The sequence below is a fragment of the Lepus europaeus genome, chromosome 6, assembly GCF_033115175.1.
Source record: "Lepus europaeus isolate LE1 chromosome 6, mLepTim1.pri, whole genome shotgun sequence".
NCBI lineage: Eukaryota > Metazoa > Chordata > Mammalia > Lagomorpha > Leporidae > Lepus > Lepus europaeus.
The window spans coordinates 102,801,619-102,825,914 of NC_084832.1; the positions used below are offsets into that span (position 1 = coordinate 102,801,619).

At 38.7% G+C, this 24,296-nt stretch overlaps 1 protein-coding gene across 1 annotated transcript; it reads left to right on the top strand.

Moving 5' to 3' along the window:
- Positions 1 to 14,941: 14,941 nt before the first annotated feature.
- On the top strand, positions 14,942 to 20,728 carry LOC133762485 (natural killer cells antigen CD94-like). Its single transcript, XM_062195484.1, has 6 exons — positions 14,942 to 15,170; positions 15,823 to 15,915; positions 16,059 to 16,121; positions 18,143 to 18,294; positions 19,457 to 19,560; positions 20,451 to 20,728. Exons 1-6 carry the CDS (start codon positions 15,164 to 15,166, stop codon positions 20,569 to 20,571), a joined length of 540 nt encoding a protein of 179 aa, XP_062051468.1. The 5' UTR covers positions 14,942 to 15,163; the 3' UTR covers positions 20,572 to 20,728.
- The last annotated feature ends 3,568 nt before the right edge of the window (positions 20,729 to 24,296 follow it).

The window sequence follows — 24,296 nt, forward strand, 5'->3', positions numbered from 1 at the left end:
TAATCCAGTCTCAGGAAACATCTATTTGGTTGCATTTTACCTTTTGCCAATGATGAAGACAAATCTTAAAGGAATTATGCAATCTACTCAAGTTTGCAGATTTGGAAAAAAAACACTTGTAACTCAGTGACCACCTAAGGGTTTTTTTTTTTTTTTTGTTTAACAGGCAGAGATAGTGAGAGAGAGAGAGAGAGAGAGAGAGAGAGACAGAGAGAAAGGTTTTCCTTCCATTGGTTCACCCCTCCCTCCCACCCCCCCAGATGGCTGCTATGGCCAGTGCGCTGTGCTGATCCGAAGCCAGGAGCCAGGTGCTTCCTCCTGGTCTCCCATGCGGGTGCAGGACCCAAGCACTTGGGATATCCTCCACTGCCTTCCTGGGACACAGCAGAGAGCTGGACTGGAAGAGGAGCAACCGGGACAGAATCCGGCACCCCAACTGGGACTAGAACCCGGGGTGCTGGTGCTGCAGGTGGAGCATTATACTAGTGAGCCGTGGTAGCGGCCCACCTAAGGCTCTTGATATGAGCTGCTTAGGTTATTGAAGCCTTTTGAGTCCACTAACTCTATCAGTACTTGGACAAGGCCTTAAGCAAGGTGAAAGTTCCCTTTAGAGAAAAGTATATCCTTCTTTGATGGCCACTTCTTTCTTCTGGGATCTCATTCACAGAAATCCTTCATGTAGCACATTTTTTGCCACATGGGCTTTTCAGCTAGACCAGGAAGCATTAAGGGCTGATTCTGAGGTCAGAGTGTTACTTAAAGGGATTGCCATTCTATGAGTTTGCTGCCTCACATCTTTTTCTACATGGAACAGTATTAATAGAATTGAAATCTTTCACATAATAGAGAGGGTAGAAATTTCCTAATTTGAATGCATTTTTGACTTTTTCTGTGTTTTAGGTTCTGGATCTGTCAACTATTTATAGATCGTTTTGTTTTGCCTTTTTATAATGTTTTATTGCTTTTTTGATGATTAAAAATCTTGAAGAGACTATATATAAAGTTAGGATGGATATGCAGTGTAGACCACAGGTTTGAAGTTAGATCAGAGAGTCATTGGGAGAATGGAAGGGTATATATGGGGTTAGTACAATGATTAAATGAATGAGTTAGATCACAGACTTTTACTGATCTGATTTTTTTTTTTTAGTTTGAATGGGAGAGGGAGTGAGAGTAAGAGAGAGAAAGAGATTCCATCTGTTAGTTCACTCTCCAAAGGCCTACAGTAACTGGAGCTGGACCACGCTAAAGCTGGGATCCTGAAACTCAATCTGGGTCTTCTGCGTGGGTGACAGGAACCTGGCTGCTTGAGCCATCACTGCTCCCTCCCAGTGTGCATGGGAGTGAGAAGCTGGAGTCAGGAGTGAAGCTGGGACTTGAAGTCAGGCACTCTGATATAGGAGTCCAAGCGGCATTTTTTTTCTTTTTTCTTTTTTTTTTTTGACAGGCAGAGTGGACAGTGAGAGAGAGAGAGACAGAGAGAAAGAGGTCTTACTTTTCTGTTGGTTCACCCCCCCAATGGCTGCTGCAGCCGGTGCGCTGCGGCCGGCGCACTGTGCTGATCCAAAGCCAGGATCCAGGTGCTTCCTCCCGATCTCCCAAGCGGGTGCAGGGCCCAAGGACTTGGGCCATCCTCCACTGCACTCCCGGCCCACAGCAGAGAGCTGGACTGGAAGAGGAGCAACCGGGACAGAATCTGGCACCCCGACTGGGACTAGAACCTGGGGTGCTGGTGCCGCAGGCGGAGGATTAGCCTATTGAGCCACGGCGCTGGCTGACATTTTTTTTTAAGATTTACTTTGTTCATTTGAAAGTCAGAGTTACAGACACAGGCAGAGGCAGAGAGAGAGAGAGAGAGAGAGGGAGAGAGAGAGTGAGCGAGCAATAGAGATCTTCCATCCACTGGTTCACTCCTCAAATGGCCGCAATAACCGGAGCTAAGCTGATCCAAATCCCGGAGCCTGGAGCTTCTTCCTGGTCTCTCACAAGCTGCCAGGGCCCAAGGACTTGGGCCATCTTCCACTGTTTTTTTAGACCATAAACAGAGAGCTGGTGCTGAAGTGGGCAGCTGGGACTTGAACCGGTGCCCATATGGGATGCTGGCACTGCAGGTGGTAGCTTTACCTGCTATGCCATAGTACTGCCACTTTTCCCCTGTCCCATCGTCAATGACATCCTAAGCACCGTACCAAATGTCTGCCCCTAATCTGATTCTTAATCCTTTTTGGATACTGATGTGGTTTTTATTCTTAGGGAATCCTTTTACTTCCCATGTATCTTTTGTTATGACCAAGTTTCCTAAACAGATAACTGATCATCAAACTGCAGTGTAGACATTTTTGCCTAAAGGCCAAAAAGAAGCTCAGTGCCATTTCGCTGATACCAAGTGAAACTACTTGAGCTTTAGACTCAAGAAATGACCAATGTGTCAACCTAGATGTGTTATTTCTGAATGCAAACCAAAGACTCAACCCAGGTTCACCACAGTGAAACTGCTCCCAGCCACATGGAGCTGAGAACCCACAGGAGCAGCTGGGCTCTTTGCAGCTTGTTTATGAGGTCCTGACACCTTGCTTAAGTCCCTTGTGATCTACTGACCTATTACTTAGAAAATATGTACATTAAGGGTTGCAGTGAATACATTTTGAAATAGTTGCATGTTTTCCTCACTCTGGCTTTATAAATGTCTCCTTACCCTCTACAATGCCAGTGTTTTATTAAAAATACTATTGATTATTTGGTCATTATTTGGGTACTTATTTTTCTGTGTGGACATCTCATTTTATAAAATGGTTATCAGTCAGTGTCAATTGCAGAGAAATATCTTGTATGAGTATATCCAAAATTTGCATACTTCATTTCTTTCAACTAATACTGAATAAGCTATTCCCAAATCAGATGCAGAATTAGTTGATTTTTGGGTTTTATTGTTTGCCTATCTATTTATTTTAGTGGAAAGCAGTTCTATTTGTATATTTAACTTGATTCAGATGTAGAAGGGGAAGCTTTCATATGTGATGTCTCTGGTCAATATCTGTGAGTGAATTTGTAACTATTAGGTAAAATTGCAACTGTGAAATTATGCCATATATCTAAAAACAAGGCAAAACCAAAACCTAATGTAATTTTAAAGACATTGAATAACCCATCAGAGATTAAATTAAACTACTGTATTGAGAACTGAATCAGCATCTTTACCATGAAAAGCTTTTCCTCACTTGGATTGTAGCTACAAGATGGCCATAAGGTGGTCATCTCTTTAGAGAAGGCCAGAGCAAAGCTCATTAATAATCCTGATGGGGCCAACACTGTGGTGCCACAGGTTAAGCTATCACTTGTAATGCCTTCACCCAACACCATCAGTTGGGGTCCCAGCTGCTCCACTTCCAATCCAGCTCCCTGCTAATGTACCTGGAAAGGCAGCAGAAGATGATCCAAATAGTTGAGCCCTTTGCCAACCACAGGGGAAACCTACGGCCATTTGGGTAGTGAATCTGTGAATGAAAGATATATTGCTCCCTTTGTCTCTCCCCCTCTCTGTCTATAACTCTGCCTTTCAAACAAATAAATTTTTCTTTGAAAAAGAACAGTCCTGTTGAATATTTAGAAAAATTCCATGGGTATAGGAACTGAGTGATCAACAAGAAATTGGCTATTTAATTTAAAACAATGTCAGAATCTTTAACTCTAGAACAAAAGTATTAAGAGGCAGGAGAGATTTAAATGATTTCCTATTGGTAGGTTTATGAGAGTACTTCAAAAAGTTCATAAAAATGCACATTATCTTTTAATTCTATTTTCCACAAACTTTTTGAAGTATGCTACTGTTTACTGTGCTTCTTCACATTAACAGAAGTATTGAATGTAACTGAATTCCTGGAGGTATTAAGTTCCTACATCAGTAAAGTGGTGGAGTGTCAACATATTTCACTCATGATGTGTATTTTTTAAAGGATTTATTTATTTATTTGAAAGTCAGAGTTACAGAGAGAAAGAGAGAGTCAGAGAAATCTTCCATGCCCTGGTAAACTCCCCAGATGGCTGAAACAGCTGGGGCTGGGCCAGGCTGAGGTCAGAATCCAGGAACTTCTTCCAGGTCTCCCATGTTGGTATCAGTGGCATAAGCACTTGGGCCATCTTCTTCTGCTTTTCCCAGAAAAATAAGCTAGATGGATGAATTCATACTAAACTGTTCTAGCTACTTAAATTTCAACATCTGGAAGACTATACTGTAAAGGTAGAGGTCAAGGTCATGCTAATATCTGAAAAGAGAAAGGGGACAGTAATTAGAAGGTTAAGTGAGGAGAGATTTTGGGTTCTGATCAGCTGGGGCTGTTACCAATAACAGTAATCACCCATCGATATTTCCAAATCCTATTTCTCATATAAGATTATGCTCAGATTTTAATTTCATAATGAGACATTTCTTCGTTTCTATCTGAAGTCATCTCTCTTGCCCCTATGACATTGTTCTTGACTACAGTGAATTTGGGACAGATTTTGAGTCTTAACTTTTTTTTTTTAATTAAGCAAAAGCTGGGATGGAGAACTGAGCTCTCTGATTTTCAGCATTTCAGCTAGAAGTATGGATGAGCTGATTTGGTCTCAAAGCAGTTATCCCATGGATTCTTTTGGGAAGCTATACATTACATTTCAATATTAAGCTGAACACTTTGAATCAGATTGTTAGACATTGAATGGACTGTTGAACAGATTACCTGGCCAAAATTTTGTGCTAAAATACTCATTATAGAGTTTGGTAAAATTGCAGGATATAAAATTAGCATACAAAAATCAATAGCCTTTGTATACACAGCCTTTGTATTCCTTGGTTGCTAAAGAACTTGTAAGAATGGTCACAATAGCTTCTAGAAAATTTAAATTTAGCTAACTTAATCAAGGAAGAATAAATTTAACCAATGAGGTCAAAGATCTCTATGATGAAAATTACAAAATATTAAATAAACAAAAAAAGGGACACACACAAAAATGGAAAAAATCTTACACATTTGTGGATTGGAAGAATTAATATCACCAAAACGTCCATTGTACTGTAAGCATTTTACAGATTCAATGCAATCCCAATCAAATTAAATGGCATTCTTCTCAGATCTAGAAAAGAACGGTTCTAAAATTTACTTCGAAATGCAAGAGACCTCGAATAGCTGTCTTAAACAACAAAAATAAAGCCAGAGGCATCACAATATCAGATTTCAAGACATACTATAGGGCAGTAATAATCAAAACATCCTGGTACCATCACAAAAATAGACACTTAGACCAATGGAATAGAATAGAAACCCCAGAAATCCATCCATGCATCTACAACCAACTAGTCTTTAACAAAGGAGAAAAAAATCAATTCTTGGAGAAAAGACAGTCTCTTCAGTCTCTTCAACAAATATTTTTGGGGAAATTGGCTCTCTGCATGCAGAAGTATGAAGCAAGAACCCTACCTTACATCTTATACAAAAATCAACACAAGGTGAATCAAGTTTCTAATCTATGACCTGATACCATCAAATTACTAAAGGAGAACAATGGAGGAAATTCTGAAGGACATTTTCATAGGCAAAGATTTCATGAAAAAGATCACAGAAGCACAGGAAATTAAAGAAAATATTGACAAGTGGGATTACATTAAGCTAAGAAGCTTCTGCACTGCAAAGGAAATACTCAACAAAATGAGAGGCAACTGATATGATGGAGAAAATATTTGCAAATTATGTGACTGATAAAGAATTATTATTCAGAATCTATAAATAGCTCAAGAAACTCAATGGCAACAAAACAAATAGTCTGGCTAAGAAATGGATAAAAGACTTGAATAGACATTTTTCTAAAGATGAAATTCAGATGGCCAACAGACATGAAAAAATATTCAGTATCACCAACCATTAGGGAAATGCAATGAGGTTTCATCTCATCCCAGTCACATTGGCTGTCATACAGAAATTAAAAAAAAACCATAAATACTGGTGAGGATGTGTGGGAAACCATACTTTAATCCACTGTTGGGAATCTAATTAGTACAGTCATTGTGGAAGATATTATAGAGTTTTCTCAGAAATCTGAAAATAGATCTACCATATGACCCAGTTATCTGTACTCCCATGTTCATTGCAGCTCAATTCCCAATAGCTAAGATATGGAATCAATCTAGATGCCCATCAACTGGTAAATTGTTGCTGTGGATTCGTTCTGAGAGGAGGAGCGAGGTGGGGGGAAGAGGCGCGGAGTCACCACACAGACCCTGGGAGTCGGGTGAAAGCGGGCTAGAGGTGAACAGCCTGAAGACTTATTTATTTCAGTTGGTACAGCAGCTCCTATTGCTGAGGCAGCCAATCTGGTCAAGGGGCAGTTTATGCCCTAACCAATCACAGCCTGTTACCAGGCAGGCTCCATTGCCAGGTGGGTTCCGAAGCCATTCCTGAGTAACTGATGCTTATTTGCCAATGGCCGTCTTGGCACGGCCTTCTCATTCTACCACATTTCCCCCTTTTCATTTATTTTTGAGCAATGGGAGGCATGATCCTTGGCCATACCATTATTGACTCCATTTCCATGTGGTCTCTGTACGTGGCTGTGCCTGTCTTAGATTGTCCCCCAGGGGATCTTACCCGTCGTTGACTAACCAGCCCTCAAAATGGGAGACCACAGGAGTGCTTGCTCAGATAGGGGTAGGAATGAGGAACAATAGTAATCAGGAATGGCAAGACCACACGTAGGCTCTGGGCCATTTGAGTGGCTGACCAGTGCTAAGTGGGGTATAAAGCAGTAGTGGATGTGGCTGTGGGCAGTTAGTTACTCAGGGCAGGATGATAGAGCAGCAGCTTGATAATTGGTAGCAGGTGCATCCGCTAACAAGGCAGTCTCTCAGTCTTGTTCAGCCGATTCTGGTTGACTGTCATTTGCAGGCTTGATGTTTCTGGCTGGGATCCAAATGGGCTGTCCCGGATTCTCTGGAAATACACAACCATATCCTCAGTCCTTGGTTAGCAGAAGCCTTTTTATGGGCATTGGAATTCAGGGCCTAAATTCTGCGTTCACTTCAAGATTAACGGCAAACATGAGGATGGGATGGGGTCTAGTGGCTGCCCTGAGAGCCTGGGGTGCCCAGGGACTGCCACAGATGTGGGGACCCTCACTGGGTGCGGATATGATGACCTCACATGGGTTATCGCCTCGAGGTTGTGTAAGTTCATCCCATGGATATTTGGGGGGTGGCTGACAAGGCATTGCTGCGTTGTCTGCTATAATGTCATTTTCATTGTCAGAGCTCTCTCTTTCCAAGTCACGAACTTTTGCCTGTGAGGCAGTGGCCTGGAGTGACAGGCTCTTATCACTCACAGATTCATTATGTTTGATAATCTGTGTGGGCTTCTGAGAGGGGGGTATCTTTTCAATGTTTGAGTACTTAATAGCTGCGCGTCATGCCAACTCTAGCCAAAGGAAAGACACCCACAGCACTGCTGCCATAACAAAACAAATTCCTAGCACCTTAGTGGCTGACAGCATTACGCAGGGGGTTCCCTAAGTTAGATGAGCAGACAGTGGTGTATCAGATCGTAAGTATGTCCTGTGCTTAGTTGGGGACTTCCTTGATTCGTTAGGTCAAGGCTGTATGCCCACACGGTGTCTCTGGAACGTCACCTCTCTTGAGTGAGGGAAGATGACTTGGTTCCGAATTCTGGGATGATCAATCCCTTATGTGAATTCATTGGGTGAACTGAAAGTAAAAGGAGGAGCCAATAAGTGGTGTTACACTTCTTGGTGATGTGTGCCTAACCTGGGGTCACTTCGACCAAGGACAAGGAAAAGGAAAGGGGCATAGGAGGGGGTTTTGTGCTCATCCTCACAGAACTGAACAGCACACAAAACACCAAGGGGCCTACTTGCCAAAATCAAGGGGGGACCTCGCCAAGTCCGATGCGCTGTCTCTTTCTCAGAGCCAGGTGGAGGCAAGAGACACGGAGTCACCACACAGACCCTGGGAATTGGGTGAAAGTGGGCCAGAGGCAAGCAGCACGCATACTCGTTTGTTTCAGTTGGTACAGCAGCTCCTATAGCTGAGGCAGCCAATCTGGTCAAGGGGCAGTTTATGCCCTAACCAATCACAGCCTGTTGCCAGGCAGGCTCTGTTGCCAAGTGGGTTCTGAGCCATTCCTGAGTAACTGACACTCACTTGCCAGTAGCCATCTTGGCACGGCCTTCTCATTCCACCACAATAAATGGCTAAAGAAAATGTGATATATATATACACCATGTAATACTACTCAGCCATAAAAAAGAATGAAATACCATCTTTCACAACAAAATGGATGCAACTGGAAGCATTATACTTAGTGAAATAAGCCAGTCCCAAAAGACAAATACTATATGTGTTCCATGATCTGTGGTAGCTAATAGAGTACAAAAAAGTAATGTATATGAGTGAAATTGACATTTTTAGAATGGATTATTGTTTGAAGTCCTTATTTCTACTGTCGAGGAACAGTGTTTTTTTTTCTTACTATTTTGTTGAATTCTTTAGTTAGTGGGAGAATGATTATAAAATTATAAAATAAGCTGAAAGTATGTCATTGTAAAAATAAAAAATACTCATTATAAAGTTGCACAGGATGCCTGAAGAGCACAGCATGCAAGTATTTAGCAGAATTGAAAAAAACTCAGAAAATTTATAACTAGCAAAAATAGATTGCTACTAATGCATAAATATATAGATAACTATGTTTCTGTGGAAATGAAATATTCTTAAGCATGACTAAAGCATATTTATTCAGTATTCTTACTGTGTGATGTGTGATTTAAATAAACATTAGGTTAATATTTTGCCTATTAGTTGAGATAAAATATACAATCATCATTCTAATACCTTTTTTCAATTAAAGTAAAATTTCAGTCTTACTCATTTTATTATTTAACAACTAATTAGAGCATTTTGAATTATAACAATTTTAGCTAATATTTATCATTTATTTTAGAATTATGTAATAATATTAGAGATGTGAATATAACAGTTGGTTCATTCTTTTAAGAAAGAGCATCTTGCTATGCTTGCACTCAGAACCTGTGTGGGGCAGGCATTTATCCTAGTGATTAAGACACTTGCATCCCATGTTGGAGACTTTGGGTTTGATTACTGTCTCTTGTTCCTGACTCCAGCTTCTTGCTAATACAGGCCTTAGTGGGTAGAAGAGATGGCTCAAGTAGTTGGATTTCTACTACTCATGTGGGAGATCTGAATTATGTTCCTGGCTTCTAGCTCCAGCTTGGTCTAGCCCTAGTTGTTATGGGCTTTGGGCATATAAACTAGTAGATGGGAGATGGAAGCTCTCTTTATATGTCCAAAAAAAGGTTGTGTGTTAACTCACTGTACAAAATACAGGACATACATGCTTTATCCACAAAGTTTCCTTGAAGTGGGAGGTCCTGATCAGATCTCTAACATCTTAGGCAGTGTGGTGATACAAGTCACTTGTCCTTTATTTCCCTTAATTCAGCAAACACCTCCCATAAATATCATGGGACATGGATAGTACATCTCACTTTTGTGATAAAGATGCTTGTGTATCTTAAAGAACTTGGATTAATATTCTTATTTTGCATTTCATAACTTATTTCAGACATTGATACTATAGTTGAGGCACCTATGATGTGGTTTTATCATCTCATTGCGTAGCATGCCAAGAGTAAATGAATTCCTTCACTGCCATCTTCAGTTACAGAGACAATGTGATGCTCAAACCAGAACTATTTTCACTCTTGAATAGGGTGAAAATTGGCGGAATAAACAGAATAAACTTGCTATATGGTGATGATGCATATTAGAAAATAACACCTTTCAAAGTAATTCAACTCTAATTAAAATGAGTTGGGAATTTTGCTTAAATTTTTAAAACCAAAAAAAAAAACATGGATATGCTTAAAAAATTCAAACTACAGAAGGGCTTAGAATGAAAATCAAGTTTTTTTTTTCCCTTTGTGCTAACCCTGGGCCTGCCTCAATGGGCAACTAATTTTCATTACTTTTCAAAAAAACCTTTTCTAGCTAGCTTCCTCTGTAAAGGTATTTTGAGTTGTTTTGTTATATTTCCAGCCAAGGATGAACCTTCAGGTTCAGAAATTTTTTTTTTCATATTCTCATTAGAGTTTTTTATTTTTTTCCTCTGCTCCTTCTCTGTGCTGAGGGCTTAAAGAATCTTGAAAGCAGCAAGGAACAGGAGTGCCTAGATGGTGTTGAATTGTGTGAATGTTATGTCTTTCTTTTTTGTTTAATCACATTTATTTATTTTAGCAATAAACATTTTATTTGAGGTATACAAACTTCATGTATTTCATAAATACAAATTTAGGAACATAGTCATTCTTCCCCCCTTACCTCCTTCCCACCGCACTGCCAGCCTTCCTCTTCTCTCTCCTATTCCCATTCTTATTTTTTACAAAGATCTATTTTCATTTAAAACCACTGTTCCTCAACAGTCAAGACAAGGGCTATTCAAAAATCATTGCATCTCAAAGTGTCAATTTCACTCAGAGATTACCTTTTAGGTACTGTATTAGTTACCGCAGATCATGGACAACATGTGGTATTTTTTTAGGGGGAGTCTGGCTTATTTCACTAAGTGTAATGGTTTACAGTTACATCCATTTTGTTGGAAATGACAGGATTTATTTTTTTTTTTTACCGCTGTGTAGTATTCCATAGTTTTCTGTTGATGGATATCTGGGCTGATTCTGTATCTTAGCTATTGTGAAATGAGCTGCAATAAACATGGGGTACAGATAATTCTTTCATGTGCTGATTACAATTCCTTTGGGTAAATTCCCAGGAGTGGGATGGCTGGGTCATATGGTAGGTCTATATATTATGTCTTTCAAAAGGAGATTGTCTCCAGATAACAGCAAGAAGAACAGTTAACATACCTCTCTGAAACAGGAAATAACAAATACTCAATCATTTAGAGGGTTGGTTTTCTTCAGATGTTTATTCAACTCCCACAGTGACTCAGGGCACTGAGGAGGGGAAGTGCTGCCTTGACTGACAGATGAGTGCCACCCACTGCAGCCTCTCCTCTCACAGTGTGGTCCCTGCAGGTCAGTAACGCTCAGTCCTGCCTCTCCAATCTCTCCCATCCTCTTCCTCCCTCCCCCATCATTACCCCAATAGATTTGTTCTCTTTTCCCTCAAATCAGGGGATTTTTACTCAGCCTGGGGATGGAGAACACATTTGCATTTTTTTCTTGATATATGCATCTCCATAAATTTCCTGCATACTAGAGAAGCAAAAGAAGCTGGAGTATTTATACATCAGCAATTTCATCCAGTATCAAGCTTTCTCCCTCCTCCATTTTATTTGAAAGACTGAGAGAAGAGAGAGGGAGGGAGGGAGAGAGAGAGAGAGAGAGGGAGAGAGAGAGAATCTCCTTCCCAGATGCTTGTTCATTCCCCAAATGCCTACAACATCTGTATCCAGGCCATCCTGAAGCCAAGAGCCTGGAACTCAATTCTAGAGATCCAAGGTGGGTGACAGAGCCAAGCTATTTGAGCAGTCACCTATTGCTGAAGCTGGAACCAGAGCAGAGCCAGGATTGGGATCCAAGCCCTATTATGTAAGATGTGGACATCCCAAGTGGCTGCTTATTTGCTCCACCAAAAGCCTGCCCTAAGCTTAATAATATCCCAGTGATATGATAAGTACGAGGTACAGACAGAGTCATGGAAGATCTACGTCTATTCATATAGTTACTAAGCCCTTTCTTTCTACTGTAGGACACACTCTGACCCAGATTAGCAGATTAACATGTGAGATGTTTTGTGATGTTTGTGGTTGCACTACATACACAAAAGAGATTTGGGCATTATGCATATCCATTTTGTTTGGTGTCATTTTCCAGGAAGCCATGTTCCATCATACAATAGATTCTAGTTTTACTGTATGTTTTTGCCATAAATTATTTTAGACCTCTGATACATCCTACCGGGAATTGGCTTCCTGCTGGTGTGCATTGCGGAAAGCAGCAGGTGATGGCTCAAATACCTGGGTCCCAGTCACTCATGTGGGAGATCTGGTTGCAATTCCAGGCACCTGCCTTTGATCTGGTCAAGCCCTAGCTGTTGCTGGCTTTTGGGGAGTGAACCACTGGTTGGAAGGCCTCTTTCTACCCGTCTAACTCTGATTTTGAAATAAAATGAAAATAAACAGATTAAAAATTAAAATAAAAATTTTTTTTTGCTTAAGAAGATATACCCTGCCAAAAATATCCCATAGATAAGGATTTTGATAAGCAAAAGCCACTGGTGTTTTGTAGTAGGTTTGCCATTAGCATGTTCACAAGAAGGTTTTACTGTGTCAGAATGATCCTTTCTTTCTTTCTCAGGATCCTTCCTTCTCTCTCTCTTTTTTCCTCCTTCTGTCTTAAAAGGAGAATAATTTGCAGCCTGCTGCTAGCAATTTTCTTTCCATTCAGAGGATGTAAAATTTTTTCCAAAAAGAAGAAATAAAAATAAATTTTCATTGCAGGTTTTCTCATATATGGATAACTATGTTCTGAGCATTTTAGCTATAAATTCTCAGGTGAGGAAAGAGACTTTGCTGTTCATTTCTTTCCCTGCTCTTTGAAAGATGTTCAGTTATTGAAGTCAGCACTTGCTTTGAGCAACGGCACAAGGAAATTAGAAATGGAAAAGTAGCTGCCTGCAGCAGACATCGGAGCAGAGGTCCTGCAGAGATGTGCATCTTTTGGAAGGGCACCTGATATATCAAAAACAAACTTAGATGGAGTGCAGCTGAACATCTCAGCAGAATTTCAGAATTCTCACTACAGCAAACCTTGAGAAAGGTTTTGCGTAGGACAGAGTTGCATCAAAAGTTGCCTAACTTTGCTTGTTTTTTTGTGCTATGTAAAATTGCCTCGACTAAATAGGAATTTAGGATTTTGCATTTAGATTTGTTTTGAGGCTGAATTTGTGACAGAATACACAGTAGGGATTATTACTATGCTCTCAAAACCAACAGAACCACATCTATTTGAAAGTTGGTCTAAATTTTCAAAATCAACAATCCTTGTCCTGTTTGTTTTATCTTCATTCACTGACTGAGAAGTAAAAACCCAATGAAGAATAGATTTTAAGTAAGCAAAGGATCGTTTATCAACTCAGACAACTAGGATTTGCACAAAATTTGCATGGAGGAAATTTCATGTTTACAGTCTCCAGCTGATTTATATTTTAGCAGTTTTGGTAATTTAGTGAAAACACTTCCATGCACACAATGTAAATTAAGAAGACAGAAAACTTCTGACGTTATGGCAATTGAGAAATCAAATCAGTCCTGCTGTTTTTCTTTTCTGGTTGAAAAAACATCTTTTACATAAGGTTTACAAAATTACATAATTTGGGAGTCTCTTTGTGCAGGGGAAGGGATGGTAGATCATATTTCCAGAAACCAAATCATAGATCAGAGTCCCTGCTCTCAAGACTTTCAGTCTACCTGTCTATTCCACATTTGAAATTCTCACTAACAGTTTACTTTTCTGAGGACAAAAAGCTACACTGAAGTCTCAGTATATTATCTGAGTGAAATAACACAGTAAGCAATTATGATAGCATATTAGTAAAAATAAGAATTATAGACCAGCTACAGTCATGTTCAAAGGTCTTTAAGGGAACAGTCTGTCCAAAGAAGCTTTAATAAGGCACTGAGATGTTGGGTTAGACCTGCTGACACAGACATGGTGTGCAGGTAGGGGTGCTTGTCTGTGTGTAGAACAGTGATGGGAAGCCATTCTGATTCAACCTTTTTGACCTTTGTTGGCATGACTGGCTTAATGAGACATGGAAATACCGACCACTTGATGCTAAAGAAAAGGAAACTCTGCAACATAGGTAGATACACAGAGATGGACTTGATTTGTGTCTGGAGAAAGACTGCCTGCTTTTCAAACTTTAGCATCCTTTGGCAAGATACTTAGCAATATTATGCCTCCTTTTTTTCACTGGGTTTGGTATTGTGGTGTAGTGGGTAAAGCCTCTGCCTGTAAGGCCGGCATCCATATGTGCTCTGGATTGAGTCCCAACTGCTCCACTTCTTTTTTTTCATATATTTCCATTTTTTTTCTTCTAGAAACCTTTTATTTAAGGCATACAAGCTTCATGCATTTTATAAATACAACTTTAGGAATATAGTGATTCTTCCTATCTTACCCTCCCTTCTTCCCTCTCTCCCACTCTTCTTTCTCCTCCATCTCCTATTCTCATTCTTCTTTTTTTTACTGAGATCTGTTTTCAATTAACTTTATACACACAAGATTAACCCTACACTATGTACAGAGTTCAACAAATAGTATTAAAAAAAAAAAACAACAAAACTCGACTTGTGATCCAGCTCCGTATTCATGGCTTGGGAAAAGTAGTAGAATATGTCCCAAGAGTTTGGGCCCCTGCTTTCACGTGGGAGACCTGGGTGAAGCTCCTGGAGCCTGCCTTCAGCCTATCTCAGCCCTGGCTATTGTGGCCATCCGGGGAGAAGTGGACGGAAGATCCCTCTCTCCGTCTCTCTCTCTGCCCTGCTCTCTGTAACTCTGCCTTTCAAATAAGTAAACAAATCTTTTTTTTTAAAAGTTTTCTTATTGGTAACACAAGGATGTTTAGGTATCTTTAAATCATTTTCAGAAGCAAATAAACTAACTGATGCCAGGTGCTTTAAATTGTGTTTAGCACAAATTAAATCATAAATACTTGTTAGTATTAAAAGAAAAGAAAGTTGTGTTTGGAATTTTATTATGCTAGATTTACCTTTTACCATTTCCCAGATAGCTTTGTAAGATAGCTTTGATGTTCAAACACTTAAAAAAGCTCTTTTTCACCTTTTTTTGTTCTAGGCAGAGTTCACATTATGATTGCGTGCTGAGGATTTCCTGTATTGTGGTTCCCGGAACATTTCAAGCACTTGTGATTTCGCTGTTTCTTGTTCATCCTATATGTAAGTTCCACCAGTGATTCATGAACATCACTTAAATACGTGATTTTTCTTTTTCTTTTTATATATTACGTTCTCTACTTTTGGATGCTGTAGCCTCCAGCTAAGCTGCATGATCCCGCGCCGTTCTTAAACAAACACACCTGTGCCTGCACTGCACGGAGCTTGGAACATCAGTTCCCATGGCAGGTATGTGAACCCAGTCCTGAGGAGTTACCCATCTATTGTTTACTCATCACACCTGGTCCAGAATGCACCTAGGTCTTCTCTTCCCTATAATCCCTCTACAAACCTCTCAGCTGCTGGACGTGTACCTGAGCAGAGACCAGGTTAGGAGAGGGCACACTCTCAAGGGGTGTTATTGTAACAGTGATGGAAGTGTGTGAAATGAAAGACTGTGGATCCAGGACAATTTTCATCTGATTTGTGACTTTGATACTTATCAGCTTTGTTAGCTTGACAAAATAACATTGTTATTGGATCCCAGGTTTTCTCTTCTATCTAATGGGAGTCATATTATCATGTGATTTTTATTGAGAGAATAAAGTAAATATGTTAGTTAACCCATAAGATAGAACTTGGTGCTGTTGCTCTCTTCTTCCTGCAGATGTCTAAGTTTCTGTGCCAACTTAACAAAAGAAATGGTGAATTCACCTTCTGAGAAAGAGCAGAAAGCAAAGCAAATGTATGGATTATCGCACCGAAGAATGAGGTGCATCACATAAAAACCTCAGCATCAGTTGGAGTTCTGAGTGGAATGTTTTCATTTTTTTTGTGGTTTCTGTGGCAAGGTGACTGTGTTATCCAGTGAAGTCATTACTTTGTCTGTTTTTTTCTACAGTTTCTCATACGACTCTGTGGAGGTTCATTTCTGGGATCTTGGGAGTAATATGTCTCTTGCTGATGGCTACTTTGGGAATTGTGTTGAAAAACTGTAAGTTTTTCTTGTCAAGTCAACATACAGATTTAATGATGATGAAATCACTTAATAATAAATATTTCACTTTACTAATATAAAATATTTATAATTTCACAAGCCAATAACTAATTAAGTGAATTTTTAATAACTTCTTGTAGCATTTGCTAAGCAGAGTAATCAGACAACCTTCTCTCCAGAGCCCATGATGGAACTCCAGGAAGGTAGGCTCTGAACTTTGAGAAACTTTATGATTGATAAAGGATAAATAGTAGACAATTAAATAGACAATTTCTTGTTTTCATACATAAGAGCATGACGAAATGTCACACTTAGTAACACAATGTGTACTCACTGGAGGATGGCCTCATTTCATTGTTCCCTAATGTACCAATGATTAAATTACACTGTGCATCATTTTCATAATTAACTAATCAAAAAAATAGTAGCCAGAACTGTCAAATATTTTTCCTATATAGGTGCTCATAATGAAGTTACAAATAAAAAATAAGCTACAATAAATATTACTGCAAATTCTAATTACGTGTGCCTGTGCTTCCATACTTTTGCATTGTATTTTTCTACGAGTCAGAATATAGTGCCCAGGTCTACAATTATAAACTTTAATTATCTAGTGAAAGCCAGCTCAAAATCCAATTTTTTGAACACACACACATATATATATATTTCAAATTCCCCTCAAATTGTTTTACTGTACTCTGTGATCATATAGCACTATATTTATTTGTATCTTATCTCAAAGACTTCAGTACCATTCAATCGGCAAAGATTTGAGAGTATACCATGTGCCACAACTTTTATTACTGAGATTATGATATGTGGAAGAGAGTATCACTGGTAAACTATCTGGTCAGACTTCAACAGAATTGGTTTATTTATCTTCATTTTTGAAAAATAAACTATCCAAGCATATAAGAATTTTCTTGGAGCCAGCATTGTGGTACAGTGGGTCAGAACCCTTCCTGCAGTGCCACCATCCCATATTGGTGCTGGTTCAACTCCCAGCTGCTCCACTTCCAGTCCAGCTCCCTGCTAAAATACACATAGGAAAGCAACAGAAGATGGCTCAACTGTTTGGGCCCTTGATACCCACATGGGAGACCCAGAGAAGTGCTTGGCTCCTGGCTTTGGCCTGACTCATCCCTGGCTGTTTTGGCCATTTGAGGAGTAAATTAGCTGGATTTTGTTTGAAAGGCAGAGTTGCAGAGAGAAGGAGAGACAGAGCCAGGAGCTTCATCCAGGTCTCCCTTGTGGGTGGCAGGGGCCCAAGTACTTGGGCCATCATCTTCTGCTTTCCCAGGTGCAGAATTAGGAAGCTGGATTGAAAGTGGATCAGTCAGGACTCAAACCAGCATTCATATGGTGAGCCAGCATTGTAGGAGGTGGCTTAACCTGCTTTGCCACAATACTGGCTTCAACATATCTTGAAAAAAGAGAACTATCCCAGTGTACCATATTCTTTTCTTTTGAAAAATATTGATTTATTTTCATTTGAAAACCAGAGAAAGGGAGAGAGATCTTTATTCTCTGATTCACACCTCAAATTCCTGCAACAGGCAGGGCTGGGCCAGGTCAAAGCCAGGAGCCTGGAACGCCATCTGGGTTTCCCACGTGGGTAGCAGGGACACAGGTGCTTGAGCCGTCCTGTGACACCTCCCAGAGTAAACATTATCAGGAAGCTGGATCAGAAGCAGAGGAGCAAGGACTGGAGCCTGGCACTCAGATTTGAGATGCTGGTGTTGCTAGTGGTGACTTAACTGCTGCACCAAACCCTGCTCTCATGTTCTTTTCTGATTCAGAAAATACGCTGAAATTTTTTTCTCCTTTTAATCTCTCTTTCATTTAGTTATCTCCTATTTATACTATTCAGCTTTGGGATGTTTCCCCAAAATTTTCTTCCAATTGTCCCTCATTTTATATTCTGATGTGTGCTATTTGCACACAATGATGTTCTTTCATTTATTTACCTAAATTATCATAAAATAGAATTAATAAATGATTGGATGGGATATAATTCCAAATTTACCTTTAGATAATCTCTGTGAGGAGAAAATGTCCCAGTAATGTCTTCCAAACTATATATATATATATGATATGGATAGTGATTCTCAAAGAGTATTTGTAGAAGAAAATAAGTAGCAAATTATTTTTGAATGATTAAGTAGCATTAAAAAAATGGAAATCGCCAATGTCACCAGTTTTGTTCTATTTTTCTTTCTCTTAGGCCCTGACTGCTGTTCCTGTCCAGACGGGTGGATTGGGTATCAGTGCAACTGTTACTTCATTTCTAATGAAATGAGAACTTGGGAAGACAGTAGGCATTTCTGTGCTGTTGAGAATTCCAGTCTACTTAAGCTCCAAAACAGAGATGAATTGGCATGTTGTAAATTCTAGTTTCCCCCTTTTTATTTTTTAAAAATGATGCATTATTTACTAATTTGAAGCAGATTTCATACAGCTCATAGATAAAATTCTGAGAATATAATGATACTTTCCTCCCTCTGTCCCTCCCTCCTTCCCTCACTCTCTCCTCCAATGACATATTTTGAATTTGCTTTAGTCACAGGCATAATGCTTCACTAAACAAAGGGTTCAAGTCAAAAAGCAGAAAATCACTGTTTAGCAGGAATATAGACAAGGGCTATAAATAATAATAAAATCCAAAGATATTAATTTTACTCATATACATTAGATTTTTTGTATTCTCTATATTTGTTACCATAAATCCCTACTTTTTCTTTGTTCCAGAAAAATAGACTCTTGGTGAATTGAATACTTTGATTCAAGTCTTTAATTCAGTAGTAAATGGATGGTTATATTTGAATTAATGATGTGTGGATTACACATGCCTTGAAACATTATAAGATGTATGTAAAATTGCTCAAAGATTTACATCATAGTGATAAAAATCAAGAGTGATAGCAGATAAAGTACAAGAAATATTTCAGGGATAAATCAAAGAAAAAAATAATAGATCATCATTTATACCAATTTTGTTCAAAGAACCAAGTAAATGAGAATAACTTTCAGTTCTTCCAATAGAGTTTATAATTTATTTTATAAGTATAAATTTTTTTCATCTTTCTGGGATTAAAATATAGAACTGATATAGAGTGTGTTCATAAAAATTATTCAGTTCTTATGAAAACTTGAAAACACTCTCCGCTTGAAGAATTTAATGCTGTTAGGTTGCATAGATTATATTCATGCGATTTAACCTTCAAGTTATTGTTAATTTTGAATAAAATTTGATCATTGATACTCTGTGAAGGAAGAGTTTTTTGATAAATCTTAATTTCCTTCATAACATTTTTTGTTTTTTCACTAAGTTATATTTTGTGGAATTTTTTGGCCATAAATGAATGTGCTGGATAAGTGAGAAATTTGAGACATGTGACTATACCTTTTAAATTAGAATCTAGAAACGTTTTCAGTTGGTGTGATAGAAGGCTGAATCTTATTCTGAACACTGTTTTAAAAGTATGTTATTCCAGAGTAGTTTAAAATTCGGGTGACATGTTTTTCTGTCTTTAAGCAGAGTTTTTGGAACCACAGTCAAGAATTTTACTGGATTGAACTCTCCTCTAGGGAGGAACATGGTGCCTGGTTGCGGAAGGATGACTCTGCTCTGTCCCAGGATCTGTAAGTGTCTGTCAGTCAAGGCCATTTTTGCTCTTTGTGAATTTATTACTGGATCTGAGTAACCAAGGTGATACCCAGGATCACTGTATCATACATCATCTATTTATAGAATGGGAATATAGAAAAGAGGATAAGCATAACAGAATAACAATCTGAGTTTTATCCATACCATTCAAGTTTAGGCTCAAGTGACATGAAAGTTAATATAGTCATGCTAATCTAAGAATTTTTGACGTATACTTTGCTTTTGCCCTCCTACAAATACTTGGAGATACATGAGGAATTTTCAAAGGGTTCATGGAAAATGCATATTGTGAAAAAAATAAACATTGATTTAAATTTTTGTACCAAATAAACCTATCTTTTAATTCCATTTTCATGGACCATTGTATGTGTATGCATAGCTTGTTCCATACACAGAGGCAATACAGAGACAATGGTATTTCTATTATGTTCCCTATTCTGATGGAGATCAATATTCTTAGCATCTCCCATGTTTCAAATATTCTGGGCTTATTTTCTGAATACTTGTGATCTTTGCTGCAGCAGACAATGACAAAATTCATGCTCTGCCTTGTTTTCTTAGACTAGATCAGCCAACACATTTTAAACAAAGCAGAGTGAAACACAGCACACATCAGAACCCTAATGACATAGCAAACATAAAAAAAGCATTCCGGCTTCAATGCTATTAATCATTCATGGAATAACTTGAGTTTTTTGGTAGCATTATACTCTCACATCATGAAAATGATGGTCATGCAAAAAATGGCTTAATATGTCAATATTTCACTTAAATGCTTAAAAAATTCTATAATTTAATTAAAAAGTAATCCCTGGATACCCTCATTTTCTTTTCTTACATGTTAACACTTTCTTCTTTATTTCAGATTTCCAATGTATCAAGGTTTAACTTCAAAGAGCTGTCCTGTGTATAGCCCAAGTAAACATGTTTTGAGTGAAGACTGTAAAAATAATCTTCATTATATCTGTAAGAAACAGCTTATTTAAATGCTTCTTGAGTCAATGAGAGTGAGCAATAAAGATTCAGGATTACTGAGAACTGTGCCTTTATCATACTACTAGTCATCTATTTCTGGGTCTATAAAATGTTTCCAACTGTGTCTAGTCATACAACTTTCATATGTTAGAAGCTATGTGTTTTAAAATTGATGGGATCTGTACATCTATACTTGGAATTGCAAGGTGTCAAGATAAAGGATTTTATGAACATTTAATGTATATGCTTAATATTAAATTCAATGTAGTTTTATACATATATCTGTGTACATTATCTCTGAAGAAAATACAATGACATATAAGTCACACCAAATAATACATATCAACATCATTTCAGTCCTCCATATGTCACACTAAAATGGAAAATTGAAGTCTCACCTCATTTTGCAGGAAGCAAATACAATTTTAATGTTCTTTGTTGGTTGTTACTGGGCATCTATATATCTATATGTTTAATTTAGAGATGAAAGTGTCATATAATAGTTTTCTCATACACAAGTATATTATTCTGCTTCTGAATAGAACACATTTGTGTATCTTCTCTTAATTCTCCTGAATTATGTAAGAGCGATTGAGAGTCTTTGGCCAAATACTAATTATCATGTTTTTGTTTCCAGACTTTGTAAAAGTAAAGGGAATCCAAGCCCTGGTCATGTGAATTTATAATAGTCACTTCTTTACTCCACACACCTTTTTTGTCTCATGCTTATCCAGCAGTAAGAGTCACTTTCTTTTCTTTCTTTCTTTTTTTTTTTGACAGGCAGAGTTAGACAGTGAGAGAGAGACAGAGAGAAAGGTCTTCCTTTTTCTGTTGGTTCACCCCTAAGTGGCCACTACGGCTGGTGCATTGCAGCTGGCGTGCTGTGCCTATCTGAAGCCAGGAGCCACATGCTTCCTCCTGGTCTCCCATGTGGGTGCAGGACCCAAGCACTTGGGCCATCCTCCACTGCACTCCCGGGCCACAGCAGAGAGCTGAACTGGAAGAGGAACAACTGGGACAGAATCTAATGCCCCAACTGGGAGTAGAACCCGGGGTGCCAGCATCGCAGGCGGAGGAATAGTCTAGTGAGCTGCAGCACTGGCAAAAGACACTTTCCTGTGCATTGAAGATCTTACTTCCATTCGTAAATGTTATGTGTCTGATACTACACAGTTCTCTTTTGTGTGTGTGTGTGTGTGTGTGTAGGGAGCAACTCATTTTCCTGAGGAATTTCTGAATAAATTAAAGAAAGGGTGGGAACAATGAGATCCCATGCCTGTGACTTGCATTACATTTCCCTGACCTCACAGCTAGCAAAAGCAAAATCCTCTTTATAATTCTTGCATGCACATCTTAAGAAATTTGTAGTAAAACTCTTTTATAGTTTCACATTTCAATTCAATAATTAATACATGAAATGGGTGAAAAATTTTCCCATGAGATTGAGATTTTGCAGGGAAATCAAACTGAAATATTAGAAATGAACAATTCAATATTTCAAATAAAAATACAGTGGAAAGCATTAACAACAGACTTGGTGAGGCAGAAGAAAGAATATTCAAGTTTTAGAAGACACATCCTCAGAATAGACAAAAAAGAGAAAAAAATTAGAAGAATTGCAAAACACTGTTGGAGATTTATGGAATATTATCAAATGACCCAACATATGGGTCTTAGGAATTCCTGAAGGTTTGGAAAGAGAGAATAGACTAGAAGGCCTATTTAGTGAAATAGTAACAGAAAACTTCTCTAATTTGGAGAGAGAAAGGAGCACCCAAGTTACAAGAAGCACATACAACTTCTAAGAGACATGGCCAGAAAAGATCTTCACCACAACTGATCGTAGTCAAACTCTCCATAGTAAAACATAAATAAAAGTTTCTAAAATGTGTGTGGGAGAAATGTCATGTTGCTTTCACAGGATCTTCAGACTCACAGCTCACTTCTCTTCAGAAATCACAAGACAAGAAGAGAATGGAGAGACATAGTTCAAATTTCAAAAGAAAAAAATCTATCAACCCAGAATACTATTCCCTGCAAATTTGTCATGTATGAATGGAGGTGAAATAAAGGCATTCCATAGCAAACAGAAATTGAAATAATTTGTCACCACTTGTCCAGCCTTACAAAAGATGCTTAGGTATGTGCTACACACAGAGACACACAAAGATAGCCATCACTATGAAAGAAGGTGAAGGCAAAAATCTCCTAGTAAAAGAGCAAAGGAAATCCAAAGCAAATGATAGGGATATTTATGAGAAAATGGCAGGGCCAAGTCATTACTTATCAATAGTAACATTGAATGTAAATGGCTTAAATTCTCCAATTAAAAGATACAGACCAGATTGGCTGAATGGATTAAAAATAAAAGAACCATCTATCTGCTGCCTACAAGAAACACAGCTCACCAACAAAGATACAAATAGATTGAAAGTGAAAGGATAGAAAAAGATGTTCCATGCTAGTGGAAAGTATAAACAAGCAGTGTATCCATCCTAATATCAGACAAAAACTTTAACACGAAAACTGTTAAAAAAAGACAAAGAAGGGTACTATGCAATGATTAAGAGATCTGTTCAATAAGAATATGCGACTATAATGAATGTATATGCAACCAATGCAGGGTTCCTGGGTATTTAAAACAAATGTCAATGGATCTAAAGGGAAATAGACAAAAAGAAATAGTAATGGGGGCTTCAACACCCCGATTTCATGGATGGGCAGATAAACTAGTCAGAAAATCAATAAGGAAACAACAGAGCTAATGACACTAAGGACCAAATGGACTTAACATATCTACAGAACTTTTCACCCCACAGTTGCAGAACATATGTTCTTCTTATTATAGCGTGGAACAGAACAATAAAAACAAATGTAAATAGACCAATAACCGGCCAGTGCTGCAGCTCAATAGGCTAATCCTCCACCTGCAGTGCCAGCACACCAGGTTCTAGTCGCGGTTGGGGTGCCAGATTCTATCCCGGTCACTCCTCTTTCAGTCCAGCTCTCTGCTGTGGCCCAGGAGTGCAGTGGAGGATGGCCCAAGTCCTTGGGCCCTGCACCCGCATGGGAGACCAGGAGAAGCACCTGACTCCTGGCTTCGGATCAGCACGGTGCGCTGGCCGCAGCGTGCCGGCCGCAGCGGCCATTGAGGGGTGAACCAATGGAAAAGGAAGACCTTTCTCTCTGTGTCTCTCTCTCTCATTGTCCACTCTGCCTGTCAAAGAAAAAAATAGACCAATAACCAACACAGAGATTGAATCAATAATAAAGACCCTCTCAACAAAGAAAAGCCCAGGACTGGATAACTTCACTGCTGAATTGTAGCAGACTTTCAAAGAAGAACTAATTCCAATGCTTCTCAAGCTATCCAAAACAATTGAAATGGAGGGAATCCTCCCAAACTCCTTTTATGAAGCCAGCATCATCTGAATTTGAAAAAAAAAAAGAAAAATATATGGCAAAGAAAGAGAACTACAGACCAAAATCACTGTTGCAAAATGTAGGCAAAAAAATGCTCAACAAAATACCAGCTAATCAATCCAACAACACATCAGAGAGATCATTCTTTTGGTCCCCTTAGCACTTGGTGACAGAAGATGCTGGCCTGAGCACAAGGTAGCAATGGCCCATGACAGAGCACTTTTTTCCCAGACTGGCTCCTTTCTGTTAGTCACATTTATGAAAGCTTTCAGAATTCTCTCTTTTTTGTAATAGTCTACAACCATTCTTGTCT

Bases quoted from the DNA above. Each gene is read 5' to 3' on its own strand.
- LOC133762485 (XM_062195484.1), top strand. The intron at 16,122-18,142 runs GTAGGCTCTGAA...TCTTTCTCTTAG, and splicing joins CATGATGGAACTCCAGGAAG to GCCCTGACTGCTGTTCCTGT. The intron at 19,561-20,450 runs GTAAGTGTCTGT...TCTTTATTTCAG, and splicing joins TCTGCTCTGTCCCAGGATCT to ATTTCCAATGTATCAAGGTT.